At 39.7% G+C, this 17,215-nt stretch overlaps 1 protein-coding gene across 1 annotated transcript in view; it reads right to left on the bottom strand.

Annotated features, from left to right (window-relative positions):
- The window catches only part of LOC130930867 (fibroblast growth factor receptor-like 1), a 133,163-nt gene extending 116,429 nt beyond the window's left edge, over positions 1-16,734 (bottom strand). Inside the window, exons 1-2 of the mRNA XM_057859119.1 lie at positions 16,454-16,734; positions 11,082-11,177 (exon numbers count right to left, since the gene is read on the bottom strand). Of these exons, the coding sequence (XP_057715102.1) occupies positions 11,082-11,166 (85 nt within the window). The 5' untranslated portion in view covers positions 11,167-11,177; positions 16,454-16,734. The remainder of the gene's footprint in view (positions 1-11,081; positions 11,178-16,453) is intronic.
- Between the last annotated feature and the right edge of the window lie 481 nt (positions 16,735-17,215).

Below are 17,215 nucleotides of genomic sequence, written 5' to 3'. Positions count from 1 at the left end.
TTTTGGTAGCAACTTGTTTGTTCTTTTTTTTTTTTTCTTTTTTTTTTTTTTAATTAAACATTGACACCTTTTAAAAACGATATCTCGATTCTTGGCATGAGCATATCGACAACCTTTTGGGATGCAAAGTATCACGATATATCACCATTTCGATATTTTGCCACACCCCTAAAAGAGAGTAGAGCCGTGTTAAAGCAAGACTGCAGTGCAAAAGAACATTTCCAGCAGTCTCCGAGCCTGTCACCGCATTAGAGACTGTGCTGGGACACATCAGCGGGCACCTCCCGCAGCTGCCGGTTCGGGCACTGGGTTGGAGGAAGCACTGGCTGGAGGAGGGGGGAATTCTCACTCGGCCGGGCGCAAAGTCTTTCCATTGTAGACAGAGTGGGATTGGGTGGGGGGCTGGGGTGGGTTCCATATGTTAGTGTGCCACAAGGACAGGGGGTGCGCGGGATCAGATGTCACCTGATGACTGACAGCAACAGGCTTAAAATGCTTTCGCTCAAACTTACAGCCTTCTCCTCCTCAGCCGTATTGTTGAGCTAACAGCGGGAAAGCGACAAATCCGACGTCGTTTTACGGTTTCCGCGCTAAAGTCAAAGGAGGGGGTGGGCGAGAGGGTTAAGAGCAGGGTCTGGCCTTTATAATTCAATTTACATTTGTCACAAATGTCATCATGCATGGTTAAATTTTACAGGGCCCATTTTTACAGCCTCTCTGAAAAAGCAGCCGCAGCCTGTATTTCATTCGCCGTCGGAGCCGAGTTGTTGTCATTGGACCGTAACGCGCGGCTCCGTGTATCAGAGCAGCGGGAAGTTGTATTTACTCTGCTTCCACATGATCATCCAGCGGCGTCTGCCAACGACATACAGTATCTGTCAGCGCATGTGCATGAGGCGCTTTGAATTAGAAATGAGGAGGAGCAGGCTTTATTTTACGTCCGACATGCAGTCCCGTCTGTTTATCAGTAACTGTTGTTTTTCGCAGCCCTTTTAATTTTCGTCTTAGTCTTTTGGACAAAAATACTTATCCGTTTTCAGCCTTTCAAAATGAGTTAGTCTTTGTCTATTTTCTCACATTAAAATTGTTTTCGTCCTTAAAATTCAAAGGCTTCAGTCCAAAAATAAATAAATTTATGAAGGTTTCCAACAATTTGGAATGAACATTTGTCGGGCTGCAGCTATCGATTACTTTAGTAGTCGATTAATCTATCAACAAGATAGTTCGAATAATCAAGTAAACGGAATAGGAAAATTTAATGCATTACAGAATTATGGGATGTAAAACCAAGGTTTGCTATGATTGCACTTTCAAAGGAGCATTAAATGCAAATACAAAATAAAATTCCAGTGTTTCTTCAAGCTACGCAGGATTGCATTTTCATTTAAAAATAAACTTAAAATAAATTAATGAGAATCCAAGTACAACAAAAGAACAGTTGGCTAACTTGCCGAGGCAAAAGACTGCAATCTTAAATGCTATAAAATCCCAGCTTTTTTTTGATACAATGCTCTAAACCAGACATATCCAAAGTCCGGCCCGGGGGCCAAATGCGGCCCGTGGTCAAATTTCATTCGGCCCCCAGCCTCTGTCATAAATTCAATAACGTCTAGACCTCACACAGAATTAATAAATTGGTCACCAGCACTGCTACCAGCATATGAAGTAGCTTACACATTAAATGCTCCTCCTCATTTACCCGCTGAAAGGCAGCAGCGCTCTAAGCAACATTACCTCCTGTAACCCTTCCACTTTTCTAAAATGGCGAAAATCAACAAAAAAAAAGAAAGTTAACTGCGTTGGCCGACGCTTCAAGGATAGGTGGAAATTGGACTATTTCTTCACTAAAATACGCAACAACTGTGTCTGCCACATTTGCAAAGAGACAGTCTCTGTTTTTGAAGAGTTCAATGTGAAGCAATATTACCAAACAAGACACGCTGACATGTACGACAAGATTACAGGGAAGATACGCAGCGAAAAAATTGAAGCAACTTGTAGCTAGTTTAATTTCACAGCAGCAGTATTTCGCAAGAGCCCGAGAGAGCCGAAAGAGAACACCACAAAAGCTAGTTGCGAGATTGTCGAAATTATTGAAAAAAATGATAAAGCAAATGTAACACACAGAATGGCTTGCTAAAATTTGCTTAAATATATTGTTCTACGTAAAGGACGCCAGCCAAGTTCGGCCCCCCCACATTTTTACCACACCAAATCTGGCCCCCTTTGCAAAAAGTTTGGACACCCCTGCTCTAAACAAATCGTTCAAAAACATAATTCCCCCCAAAACGGCTAAATTTACCTATAAACTAAATTAAGAATGCATAAAAAAAAAAATTTGCGCAAACAAAAATTTACCTTATGTTGGTCTTAACAGTGAGCAACTGGATTCAGCCATTTTAAATGTGTTATGTCATACTCACCGTTGCCACTAGGGGGCAGTGTATCCATCCAAACCAATAAAACTAAATGCAAACACTTTCAAACCAACCATAACAACCTCACCCTAATTATAATTATTATTATTTTATTTTATTGTCATCATCATTGGTACCATTGACAGTTGCAAAATGTGATACGATTAGCTCGAAGAAAGAAAGATCCAAAGAAAGACAAGGGCTGACGGGAGAAGCATATGCTTATCAAGACCCGTCCCCCTACAGCCAAGGACGCACAATCAAACATGGTAGAGTTGCATACATTACGTTACAGTACATGAGCTTTTTTTTTTTTTTTTTTTTTCACACATGAATTTTCTTCCCAAAAGTTATTGATTTGCCACAGCACTTTGGCAATGTCGTCGATTAGTGTGAGTTCATCGATTAGGGTGATTGTCAGATTTGTGTAGGGAGGAATAGCCGAATTAAACGAATACTCAAACATGCTAAATCTGATCGAAGCTTTTTTTCTAATTGAATTACTCGAGTTAATCTATTAATCGTTGCAGCACTAAACATTTGACAGACGAGCCCATATTGTAGCATTTACAAGGACAACGCCAACTTCCTGGTAATAATACAGTGATCCCTCGCTACTTCGCGCTTCACTAGAGTTGCTTATTAAAGTTAACGATGATTGACAGACATTAAGGTTTGATCTTGCGAGAGATGTCTGGATGCCGAAACTTCAAAGCGTCGCATGTGTCAATCATTGTTTAACTTGTTAAACAGTTCCTGTGGCAACTTATTGTGTGTAAGTGAGCAGCTTGAGCGGATTTGAGTGGACTAACTCAATGAAGCATTTAATAAAGTTTAAAAATAATTCGGTGGGATAGTAACATGTTTAAAACTGATCATAATTATTACCTTTGAAGTGCTTAAAACCCTTTTTTTAAATTATTTTGAATACTTGATTAATTAATAATTAATTTTAATTTTTTAATAAACATGTCTTATATGTATCTATTTCCAATGCTAAATCTGAATAAATACATTAAACACACAGAGGGACGCTATTTCGCAGTTTTTCACTTGTAGCGATCGGCTTCTGGTCCCCATTAACCGCAAAAAATAAGGATCACTACACACACTAAGCAGGAAAAAAGTAAATTATTTTCATTGAATTTAACTAGAGGTCGATCGATAAATCGGCCGGTCGATATATCGGGCACATATATGGACTTTTTTCCAACATCGGTCATCGGCCGATTAACAAAACAAAAACAAAAAAACAAAAAAAAAAGCCGATAAAAAAGGATTTTGATCAGGCAGCTTGTGGGCAACCGGAAGGACCCTGCAGCAGCTTGAAAGCCTGCTGCTACAGGAAGCTTCAGGCTTGCCTGTTTTGTCAATAAAGGTAGTCCCCGGTAGGGATGGGAATCGAAATCCTATTCCAATTCGGAACCGGTTCCGAGTGTTTCGAGGCCTCGACATCACAATGAAAAAGCCTTAACGATCCCTTTAACGATTCCTAAAGACGCTTATTGCGTCGTGACGTGTCTTGTTGTCCAGACGCATCAAACTAGCATGGCGCCAAGAACCACTCGCTCCATAGTTTGACTACACTTCACCAGGAAAGAGTGTGAAAATGAAAGGTTTCGACGGGTAAGCACGAGCATTGCAGCCATAAACATAACAATGACAGCACGTAGGTTCAAACGCTCAAAAGTTTGTCTTCACTTCACGAGGAAAAATTACAACAAAGCGACTTGCAGTCATTGCAAGGTGGGGATAACTGCATCGGGAGGGAATACGACTGCGCTGTCCTCACAGAGAGGCTAAGGCTCAGTCCTGGCTATACAGCTAGCTAAACTCCCAAATGAGGATGCAGAAGACGTTGGTATAATTTGCTGACTTTATTCAACCATCACTTGAAGAGTGAAACTAAGAATAGAAATGAAACAAATCAATTTCGTCCCCAATAACAAACAGGTTTGCATCAACGTAAATCAGCGATGATTAGCTGCTAATAACAGTAATAACAAATGGTTAGCATTCGTTCGCTAGCATTAGCACATCGTTCAAACCACTACACAACTGGATTTAAGTGTCCGATCGAGAGTGGAAACATAACAACAACAACACAAAAGATTATACATACAGGCGTTGCCTCTGTAGATATTAACATTAACAAAGAACGTAGGCTCGTAGAAGTGTTTCCCTCTCTCACTAACTCGCTCACTCGCTTGGATGCGGCATTTCTTCTTTGGGTGTAAGCGCGCTCTTCTTCACGTGAGCGCGTTCTTCTTCGCGTGAGGAAGCGCAAGGGCGCCCCCACTTTAGCGTGTAAGCGCCACAAAAACTAAAAGGCATGCATTTCAATGTAATGGTAAATAATACACGTTAACCTAGCAGTCCCCAAACTGCGGCCCGCGGCCCAAATACGGCCCGCCTCCACATTTGGTCCGGCCATTTTGAATTTTTTTTTTTTTTCTCAATCGTGTTATTTATTTCCTGGCCTTTTCCTTGAAGAATTCAGAGAGGGTTATTTGGTTATTATGAATGAATGAATGAATTATTATATTATTATTTTTATTTTATTTACTTTCATTCCGTGAAGAATCCAGAAAGGGTTATTTGATTGTGGCTTTCTGAAAAACAATAATTTTTACATTCATGCACTTCTGCAATCGTCACACTTTTTCTGTTACAAACTGACCCCGGCCCCTCATCAGAGAAGGGAAAAGTTATGTGGCCCTCACAGGAAAAAGTTTGGGGACCCCTGCTTTAACACATATTGCCAAAGGCAGAAAAACAACCTATCTGCCAATATATACCAATATTTTTTATTTCTATTAGATACATGTTTCAGTAAAATGTTACACATTCTTGTGTATTTGCCACTTATTGCCACAGTTAACACTGAGGCTTTGGGCCTCTTTTGATCTCGTTGTGAGTTTGTAAGGTTGTGACTTCTGATTAAACAAACTCGATGCCAATCAAAACGTTTGTTCTTCTTTTTCCCCAAATTAGAATCGATAAGAGAATCGATAAAGAATCGAATCGTTAAGCAATATCGATAATGGAATCGGAATCGTAAAAATCCTATCAATTCCCATCCCTAGTCCCCGGGTTACGAACGAGTAACCACTACGTTGGCAACGTGACCCGAATTTTCCCGTAAGTCTGCATTAACCCTTTAAACACCCCTAGAACCCCTCCCAAATCTCAAAACAACTATCCAAAAACATGTAGAGTGTTATGAAAAACTCTCCGAACCTTTTGACATTTTAGCACATTTCTGCCAAAAATCACCATCAAATGTGATCTGATTTTTGTCAAAATAACACAGATGAAAAAACAGTGTCTGCTTTAACTAAAACCACCCAAACATTTATAAGTTTTCATATTTTAATGAGGACAGCATGCAAACAATGACAGAAGGGGGAAAAATAAGTAAGTGAACCCTCTGCCTAAGGAGACCTAAGGAGCAATTGAAATCAATTTTTACCAAACAATTTAAGTCAGATGTGTGCCCAATCGCCGATGAGTGGTGTAAAGCTGCCCTGACCACTATAAAGCACACACCTGCTAAGAAATGTCTTGATGAGAAGCATTGTCTGATGTGCATCATGGCTCGGTCAGAAGAGATGTCTGAAGGCCTGCAATCAAGGATTGCTGATTTGTATAAAGCTGGGTAAGGATACAAAACCATCTCTAACAGTCTGGATGTTCATCAATCGACAGTCAGAGAAGTTGTCTACAAATGGAGAGATTTTGGCACTGTTGCTTCTCTCCCTAGGAGTGGCTGTCCACCAAAGTTGACGCCAAGAGTTCAGCGCAGAATACTCAGAGAGGTAAAAAAGAACCCTAAAGTGTCTGCTAAAGACTTATAGAAATCACTGGCAAAGTCCAATTTTCGCAAAAAGGCACTTGGACACTCCACAGATTTTTTGGGCAAAATATTTTGTGGACTGATGAAACCAAAGTTGAATTGTTTGGGAGTAACACACAACGTCATGTGTGGAGGAAAAATGGAACAGCTCACCAACATCAACACCTCATCCCCGCTGTGAAGCATGGTGGAGGGAGCATCATAATTTGGGGATGTTTTGCTAACTCAGGGCCTGGACAACTTGAAATCATTAACGGAAGAATGAATTCAAAAGTTTATCAGGGTGTTTTGCAGGAAAACCTGAGGTTGTCTGTCAGACAGTTGAAGCTAAAAAGAGGATGGATGCTGCAACGAGACAAGGATCCAAACACAGATGTAAATCAACTTCAGAATGGTTTCAGAAGAACAAAATACACGTTCTGGAGTGGCCAAGTCAAAGTCCAGACTTGAACCCCATTGGGAAGCTGTGGCATGACCTAAAGACTGATTCATGCCAGACATCCCAGGAATCTAACTGAACTACAGCAGTTTTGTAGAGAAGAATGGGCCAAGATCAGTCCTGATTGATGTGCCAGGCTGATCTGTAGCTACAGGAAGCGCCTGGTTGAAGTTGTTGCTGCCAAAGGGAGGGGGCAACAAAATAATAACTGTGATTGTTCACTCACTTATTTTTCCCCCTTCTGTCATTGTTTGTATACTATCCTCATTAAAATATGAAAACCTATAAATGTTTGGGTGGTTTCAGTTAAAGCAGACACTTTTTTCATCTGTGTGATTTTGACAAAGATCAGATCACATTTGATGGTGATTTTATGCAGAAATGTGAGAAATTCCAAAAAGTTCAGATACTTTTTTACACCACTGTATTATAAGTCATTGTACCGTCCTCGCCAAGACTTTGGAGCTAAATCCTAGCTAGACAGCGAGTTAAGCTCCGAAATGACGATGTCAGACGTCCACGTGGTTTGCTGACTTTATTCAGCTGCTCATGACATCAACACTTGCAGAATGAAACTAAAATAAAACTGGAATTAAGTCAGTTTTATCTTCAATAACACCTTTTCAAATTTGCGTTCATAACTAGCAGCTGATACAGCAATGACAATCCATACCAACGATTAGCATGTATCAGTTAGCATCCTCACATCATCAAAAACAATCGCATCAACTCACCCCAAGTATTCGACCACAATTGAAAATGCACAATAAACAGTACAAAAGGTGTTATATACAGGTGTTGCCTCTGTGGATGCTTCACAAGCAACAAATGTGCGCAAAGGCTTTCTTTCCCAACTCTCTCTCACTCGGCTGCGCGACTTCTTCGTGTGTACACGTGCGCCCTTCCTCGTGTGTGCGTGTACGCTCTTCTTCGTGTGTGCAAATATGTTCTTCTTCATGTGTACATGCGTTCTTACTTGCGTGTGGAAGTACTACCTGCTCTATGCTATAAACATGCTTCACAAAAGAAGTCAACATTATTAGAAGAAAAAAAAAAGATTGGAGACAAAATAGCAGACGCGACTCTGGCGTCGTAAAGTGGAAATCGCGCAAGTCAGGTACATCGTAGCATTAGCGTAGCATTCGCGTTAGCATTAGCATCCTCCATCTTTACCATCCTCTTAAACTCTCACTTGTTTACACGTTGTCGTGACATCCTGGTAAGTTTAATTATTTGAAAATCATGTGCTATTATATGCATAATCATAAAAAGTAGTGCTGTGTTTATTGGTTTGGTAACACTAGACCGAATTCTAAGTTTTGGGTAATCTTTGTAAATTTAAAGCTGTTGAAGCATTTTTTAATTGCCTTTCGTAATCTGTGTGCTTTAAAAAAAGTATATGAGCCTCAAATATGAGTTTACAAAATCGGCTTTGGATATTGGCAATTGGATGAAATTTTGGGGGGGATATCGGCATCAGCATTTGAAAATCCCTTATCGGTCAACCACTAAATTAAACCCACCTGGAGGCCACCAATTGTATGGAAGAAAAAAAAAAAGTTGTCCAAAGTTTAAGAGTACACTCCCCACGCTAAAGTTTATGCTAATGCAAATGCTATGCTAATGCTAATAGTTACATTTAGTATGTAATGATCACCCAGCACAAACCTTTAAAGGCTAAAGCAACTTTGCATATTCTCTCTTGCCAACATAACAAAACAAACCTTACCGTGTGTTTCAAAACAATTTTAAATGAATTAAACCCACCTGGAGGCCACTAATTGTATGCAACAAAAAAAGGTTGTCAGAGAGTTTAAGAGACCGCTCGCCACGCTAAAGTTTATGCTAAAGCAAATTCTATGCTAATGTTACAAGTTACATTTAGTATGTAGTGATCACCCAGTACAAACCTTTAAAGGCTAAAGCAACTTTGCATATTCTCTCTTGCCAAGCTAAGAAAACAAACCTTACCATGTGTTTCAAAACAATTTGAAATGAATTAAACCTACCTGGAGGACACCAATTGTATGCAACAAAAGAAAGTTGTCAAGAGTTTAAGCGGGTGCTGCTCGCCATGCTAAAGTTTATGCTAACGCAAATTATATGCTAATGCTATAAGTTACATTTAGTATGTGATGATCAGTCAGCACATACCTTTCACTCATTTGCTTCCAAAAACGTATGAATATGTTCTATTTTTAATTGTTTCGGTGTTCCAAAGATGTATTTATACGTCTTTTACGTTTTTTTTTTTTTTTTCACAAGAGACATCTCTGGGTTCTGATTCAACTTAGCTCCAAAGCACAATGCTGAAAATCCATTTTAAAGCAATAAAACTGGCCACTAGAGGGCAGTAGCGCATTCGGTAAGACCCGCAACCTGATTCAACAGAACGAACAGCTGGGCCGCACGGCCGGGGCGCCGGCGGAAGACGACCGAATGGACGTCCAGGATGCCAGGCGGCAGACGACTGTGCAGAACAACCGGAAGGACGCCCGGGATGCTAGGCGCTGGACAACCGAGCAGAACGACCGGGACCACCAGTGCAGCGGATGATGCCGTTGAGTCTGTGATGACTCCGAGCAGAGCCCGCGCCGCCGTGCTCGGCCGCTCGCGTCCCCAGCACACTCCAGTGTCCCGCACGGAAACGCGCACAGCCAAACCAGTTCCCCCCCAGGAACACAAGTTCCCCAGGCAAACTCTGCCACGAGGCAGTGGTCATTAACAAAAAAAAGACTTTTAAAATCCATCTTTATGAGACACACGGCGATGAGACACGTCTGTCGCGGTCACAACAGCGTCATCTCTCAGTTAGTTATGTGTAAATAAATTGTCACTTTGCTATTAAAAGCTCTATTTGTCTTGCTGTTTATGTTATTTTGTAAAAGGAAAACATTATTCAGATGTTTAGGATGTAACTAAAGCAAAAAATAGCTGTGTTTAAGTCAAAGTTATGTTTGAAATGTATGATTTTACAAAAAGCTCAATTACTGTTTTTTTCCATAGAAATTGGAAAATTGCTCAAACGAAGCTATTTTCTAATGCTGATTTCTAAAGAATGGAAAAAGATATTAACTAACTTTTGTCCTGCTAAAGGAGGGAGTCTTATCTTTCTTTTTGTGGGTTCCATGTTTATATAACAATAGAACTGAATTTTCTGTGGTCCTTGCGAAATCAGTCTAAATCCAGTAAAACGGCCAGGAGCGAAGGGGGTTGCGCCAGTGAAAATGGCTGGGAGTGAATGAGTTAAAGGCTAAAGCAACTTTGCATATTCTCTCTTGCCAAGAGAAAACAAACCTTACCATGTGTTTCAAAACAAGCAAAATGGAGCTCAGCCTAGTTTGAAGGACATCATAAACAGCAGTGAGGGGAGTGAGGGAGCGGCGCAGCACATGTCACATGGGTGACACGACCCAAACACGGCTACGATGCAGGCTGACGTACTCCATGTACAATGTGAAAATGTCACGCATTATGAACATATGACTGAATCAATGTCAGATTTTCGTCATCATCAGACAAAACCTAGCATTTGTCTTATTAAGTTTTAGTCTCCCGAGACAAGTTTTTGCTCGCCATGGTCAAGAAAAAAATTGTTGGTCTAAGAAATGTTTACGTTCTCGTCTTCGTTGACGAAAACAATAATGATCTGTAAACACGTAAATGGCCCCTAATCCTATTTAGCCTTCACGACTTGTTTACTCTTGGTGTAGTCGTGCCGTGAAGGCATGGCCGCCACGCTGTGAATGAGGCATTGTCTACACGCCAGTAGATCTAATCCGTCCCCCGACCCTTCTAAACCAACTTCACCCCCTTTCGTGCACCCTCGACTTCCACATGCAGGTATTGTTGCTATCAGACACCCCTGTGGGGTTTGTTTTTCCAGTGCCTGGTCCTCCTCAACGGGGGTCCAAATGTCTGGCTTTCAGTTCCCATTCATTTTTGTATCGACCTTTGACCGGAAGCCCTCGCATCGCATCGGACGCTGGGTGAAATCACAGTACGTGCATTCGAAATGGACTGCGGGAAGCTGTGAATCGCGGGCAGTTTCAAGAGCTGGACTCTCTACACAGACTTGTGTTCTTTCACCCTGGGAAGCTGATGGATGATGTTTGTTTGCTTTAACTCTGGAGAATGTACATGCACACACGCACACGTTTGAGTAAAACCAAGCTCGCCCTTCTCTCATTCCTCAGCCCGTGTTGACTTTGGGCTCATTTTAGTCCTTTTTTTTTTTTTAAACTGACTTTTCCGTCTCTTACTTCTCTGTGTGAAAACATTAACTGAGAATTTTTCCTCCCGCGCTGGAGTCATCGCAAGTTGCGTTCCAGCCTCACGTTAAACCAAAGACGGTCCACGTTGATCTCACCTCGCGCGCAGTGGACCAGCGAGACAGCCTCCAAGATGAACAGCACGATCTTCAGTATCGCCATAGAGTCCAAAGTTGACTTCATGCTCTCTCGAACTGAAAGACACATGGATGCAATGTGACTTTTTAAATGGAAAATACTGGTAGGAGTGCAAATGGGTGGTCTAATGGCGATTTACTGAGAGGCCATCAGGTGTTGGGAAACGATCTTCAAAATAGGAGTGGGAACCTTTTGTTACCTCACGATACGATACGATAACGATGATCTGACGATATGGCGATACAACGATTATCAATACATTGCTCAGGAAATAATTCTAGGATATTCTACAAATACCTAATAAACAGAAAAACCAGCTTCTGCTGTGAATTGGAATGAGTATCACTAGTAGACGTCCTATCCATTTGAACTGGGAGGGTGGCAGCGAATGAACGTTCGTTCATTCGCTGCCATCCCTCCCACTTCAAACGGATTGAGCGTCTATGGCAGTCATTGGCAGCCAATGCCAGGCAATGAAGTAATTTTGGGCCATTTAAGATCATTTACAGTGGGGCAAAGTATTTAGTTAACCACCAATTGTGCAAATTCATTTACCCGTTGATTTTCAGTTACTTCCTATTGATTTTGGGGTATTTTATGGGTCACTAGGGCTGCAGCTATCGAATATTTTAATAATCTAGTAATTGACTGAAAATTCTATCGATTAATCGAGAAATTTGACGAAACATATTTTTAGGTGTAGAGCAATTATAAATATACATGAAAAAACAAGACATTTCATCTAATATTGAACCATTTTCACTCAATCAATGTCTTTATTTTCGATGTACATTGTTGAAAACAGCCAACAATTGCATCTGAGATGTAACTAAAATTAAAAAAAAAAAAAAAAAAAGACTACTTCACTGCTTTCACTCAAAAAAACTTGAAAAGATGTTATAAAATATATATATATTAGGGCTGTCAATTTTTAATCGAGTTAATTACAGCTTAAAAATTAATTAATCGTAATTAATCGCAATTAATCGCAATTCAAACCATCTATAAAATATGCCATATTTTCTGTAAATTATATATATATTCTGTAAAATAACTTGTTGGAATGGAAAGATAAGACACAAGATGGATATATACATTTAACATACGGTACATAAGGACTGTAGTGGGCATTTCACTCTACTGTCATTTAAATCTGTCTATGCTGTCCTCACTCCGAAGCGTCTATTTTTTCCAAAGCTAGACAGCTAGTGAACGACGCCTTAATAATCAGACTTCTTCCTTTTTCATCTGATTTATTAATAAAATGGCGTCAAACCATTGTCCTCTTTAGACCATAGTGAAACTACAAAAAAAAAGTACACAAGCATTGCTTCAGCAACAACGTTAGCTTAGCACGCTATACAGGTTCACTAAACATAAACAAAAAGCGTCTCATACAAAAAATATAACATTTCGCTTACTAACATAATATGTACATTCTTTACAACAACCATACTTACGGACAAATCTTGTCCAAGGATCATATAAGCACAACATTACAACGTAGGCGTCAGCCCGAGACGTCGTGCAGCCATATTGAATTGGCAAGAAAGCAATAAACCATGTCGCAAAGCGACCACAAGAGTTCGCTGTTAGACAGCACAAAAAACCTTGCTGTAAAACTTACCAAAAGGCAGAATACTGTCTGAGCGGGACATGTGCGTTAATTGCGTCAAATATTTTAACGTGATTAATTTAAAAAATTAATTACCGCGCGTTAACGCGATAATTTTGACAGCCCTAATATATATATATTATTAAGGGTCTAACGGAACATGTATTTGTATTGAACCGTTTCGGTACATGGTGCTCGGTTTGGAAAGGAGGCGTACTGAACGAGTTTCTGACGAAATGTAACCCTTACTTTCGATGCTGTGAGTCGATTGGGTTACAGTTTTTTTGTGTCGATTATATTTACTCCATCTTCGCTACTATAATGAGGACCAACACGGTAGGACAGTATAACCCAGAAACGTCAAAGGCGCGACAACGTGGCGTTTAAGTCAATCAGCCAATGCACACCAGTCGCAGTGCGGCCGCGTGTTAGACGCGTCGCAGAAGCGGCTCAACGCGACGCACGCGAAAAGAACGGCAGAGTCTATTACTTGACGCGAGACGCGACCCTCCTGCGTCACGTCAATACTACTACCGGTAGCTAGGATCAGGCAGACCGGAAGTCACTCGTGTAAAAATACGGTGGATCCGGTCGATTTTCAAACTGATATGCAATCGTAACCCACTTTTTCAGTCCATCAGATCTCTTGAGTGGTACGTAGATCGGGGCACGGATCGGATTTGTCTTTGTTGATTTACTGCTGTCTTCTCTGCTATAATAATAACCAACACGGCCCATGTTCAATACAAAACCCTCCTACCACAACAAAACAAGTAGGAATTAATATTCACATAGGAACTAAAGTTATACAACATAAAATATACAATATAAATGAATACTACATCACATTTGTAAAATATAAACACATAATAAAGTAAATAATAGCCCATTTAAATAAAATAAATTGAAATGAGTTAAAACACCTGTAATTATATAATAATACACACAATTATATTTATTAATTTCTGTGTGGCGCTTTAACTTGAGAAAATCCACCAATAAAGCTTTTGAAAACCGTTCATGAGGGGGAAAAATGATTCATTGAGGCATTTCATTTGTAAAATACATGTTAAAATTTTTGTCATTGTGATTGCTTTTTTCTTTAGCACAGGGCTTCTTTTTTCTTTCTTTCAGAAAGAAAGCTGACCAATACGCGGGGTCTGAAAGGCAAATTATTGTTGGATTATCTTTAAATATCCGCTATTTTTTGAGCAGAAATCTAGCTTTGAATAGGCTATTGTTCCTATTGTTGAAAGGTGTGTAATAAACAACTAGCACATTTATATTTTTCATTTTGTTTTCTTACTGTACCGAAAATGAACCCAACCGTGACCTCAAAACCGAGGTACGTACAGAACCGAGATTTTTGTGTACCGTTACACCCCTAATATATATATTTCTTGCCCAAAAATGCCATTATGCTTGATAACACACATCACTTAAAAGTTAGGTGTTTTTCCCACATGTTTCAATTGAATTTCCATTTGTGTCAAGCTATTTTTAAGTTGTAGTTAACTTTTAAGCTAGTCTAAACTGTAAGTCCTGATTGGATTTTGAGCTTTTGCAGTGTTCAAAATAAATGGATGATACCTGCTGTATTGGAGCACATACAGGACAAGTGCTACTTGGTGTTTTATCCAGCAATGACTACTGAGCTAAAATTGACAGTTCGCATTATTAAGTTTTTATTTTACACCCTCATCACTCTACAGCGCTATGTTTTCACAGATTAAATAAAGCCTGTATGTAAGACACGTTAGCCATGTATCGACAGTGGTCATAATTAATAGAAACCTAGCCCTTCTCAGGGCTAACAATACGTGAGCGAGTGACAGTAACGTAAATCTTATTTATTAGCGCTTAGAAGTCTACTGCTTTAAGATGGCGGCTGTTTACTAACGCCGCTGACTCTGTCATTTCTCATCTAGTTCAACATACATGTGATCCCCATGAGACGCATCAGACGCTCCCTGCTACCACCGTAGCATCATGCGGGCTAGTTTTTAGCAACGTCGGCATCGTTTGTAGCGGCTGTCGGCTGCAGCAAGTTTTTTTTTTTTTTTTTTTTTTTTTTAATTGCTTCAGCCTCTTCGCACGTGACATCAGCGCGTTGTCCCACATTAAAAGTAGTCCGGACAAAACGTGATGCTTAGAGCTGTCAAAGTGGAACGATTACTCGAGGTGAATAAAATTACTCGGATCAGTTTTTAAACTCGAGTTACTCGACTTGCTCGAGTATTCGTTTCAGCTTCATTTTAAGTTACAGAACAGGAAGTGACCTTGGAATCACCCGAATGACTGGGCAGTGACTCAAACTCAACAGGAAATGACCTGTAAATGAACAGCAAGTGACCAGTAAATGCCCTGAAAATCAGACAAGATGACTGCGAATGCTCTGGTTTTGAATTAGTGCTGCAATGATTAATTGATTAACTCGAGTGTTCGATTAGAAAAAAAGAGTATTCGTTTAATTAAAGTGGCGTTGTAATGTTTTGTTTTGAAAGTGTTTGCATTTATTCTTATTGATTTGGGTGGATACACAAACCTCTACTCTACCTCATTTCACATGGCTGAATCCATCTGCTCCCTGTTAGGACCAGCATAAGCCAAGTTTTTGTTTGAGTTAATGATTTTTTTTATGCATTCGTAATTTAGTTTAAAGGTATATTTAGCCATTTTTGGGGGGTATATGTGTCTGAGCCATTTGTTAAGAGCATTGTAAAAAAGCGTTACCATTTTATAGCATTTAAGCAAGCGGACTTCTGCTATGTAAGTTAGTTTTTTATATACCGTGGAGGGTCAGCTCAGGTATTTTAATTTTTTATGTTCCTTATCTGATTACTTGATTATCTGACCTAAATAGTTCATCGATTAATCGACTACTAAAATAATCGATAGCTGCAGCCCTATTTCGAATGAACGAACGTTCCCAGTCGAAATGGATTGGGCGTCAAGCACCGTCCATGGCAGCCTTAGAGTTACCTTAGACACTATTATGGTGAAAGATTTTGGTAGCAACTTGTTGGTCCCCTTTTTTTTTTTTTAAAAACATTGCCACCTTTTTAAAACGATATCTCGATTCTTGGCAGGAGCATATCGATAACCTTTTGGGATACAAAGTATCACAATATATCACCATTTCGATATTTTGTCACACCCCTACTTCAAAATGCTTTTTTGTTTTTTTTGTATTGAAATATAGTCACAGGGAGAACAATTATTGTAAACGTTCTTCCATAGATGCCATAAGAGAATGTAAATTGTCCTTTTTGTGAGAGTTTGTTGATGTTTTGGGTAGTAATTAATGTGTGATGAATATTTAGGCAATTTAGTTCGACTAAATGTCAATTAAAGAAAGATCGATAATAACAATAAATGAAGCATCATCAATTTTAGGACTGTTTTCCAATGTATTCCCCTCATATTATAAATATTTTTTAAAAAATAATAAATGAATAAAGCATTATCATCATCAATCTTACAAATATTTTTTACCCTTTATAGTTGCACTATAGTGCAGGAATCTGTGAATGGTAGTGAGAAGCTCTTTTTTTGAAACCTGATTAAAATGTGGTCAAATATTTTCCACAGTAAGCTTTCAGTCCATCTCCGTTAAAAGTCGTAGATTTTTTTTTTTTTTTTTTTTTTTTACCCCCGAGACAAGTTCAGTAGAACAACACAAAAATAGGTCATAATAAAAAAATGTTGCTGACAAACCTGAATGTTGACTGCAAGAAGTCAAGCTCGTACCAGTCTCCTGGCAATTTTAGCTAAAGTCCGCGTTGAGTCCATGAATAAAAACGGACATTTCTCCAACTGTTTTGAAAAGCAATGTTTGGAGTAAGTCTTGTCGTTGACATGAAAATAACTTGGAGAAAAGCAGAACGGAGCGCAAGTCACGCCAAAAGACCCCCGTATGCTAATATGGAAAAAGGGTCTAGCCAGCGTGCCTTCCTCTCTCTCTCGCTCTCTCTCTCTATCCCTCCCACTATGCTAACTTCTGCCCATCAAGTGAGACTCGTGCCGTGCGCGAGATCGCCAAGCGCGTGCGCGTCGGGCCTTCTAACCAATCAGAGGCCGCGTAAGTGTTAACCCTTCCATTGCCACAACAACCGCCGTTGTTCCAACGTACAGTAGATGCATAGCAAGGGCGTAGGTTTGCATAGGGAAGGTAGGGACATAACACTACCAACTTTTCAGGATGCTCAAATTGTCCCCACTAACTTTTAAACAACCTTATTTGAATTATACAATGATTATAATTGATTATTATTAATGACAATAATTTATCATGTCTTCCCATATGTTGTACAAATAGAATTGACTAGAGATGTCCCGACCGATCGGCATCCCGATCGATTGGGTCAGATCACGTCATTTTCAAAGTATCGGAATCGGCAAAAAAGTATCAGACATGCCTTTAAAATTTTTTTTTTTTTTTTTTAAACAAATCGTTTTCTAACTGTATTTAAAGTGCCT

The sequence above is a fragment of the Corythoichthys intestinalis genome, chromosome 15, assembly GCF_030265065.1.
Source record: "Corythoichthys intestinalis isolate RoL2023-P3 chromosome 15, ASM3026506v1, whole genome shotgun sequence".
Taxonomy (NCBI): Eukaryota; Metazoa; Chordata; class Actinopteri; order Syngnathiformes; family Syngnathidae; genus Corythoichthys; species Corythoichthys intestinalis.
The sequence above is the reverse complement of the archived record's forward strand: the minus strand, read 5'-3'. Positions and strand labels throughout refer to the sequence as shown.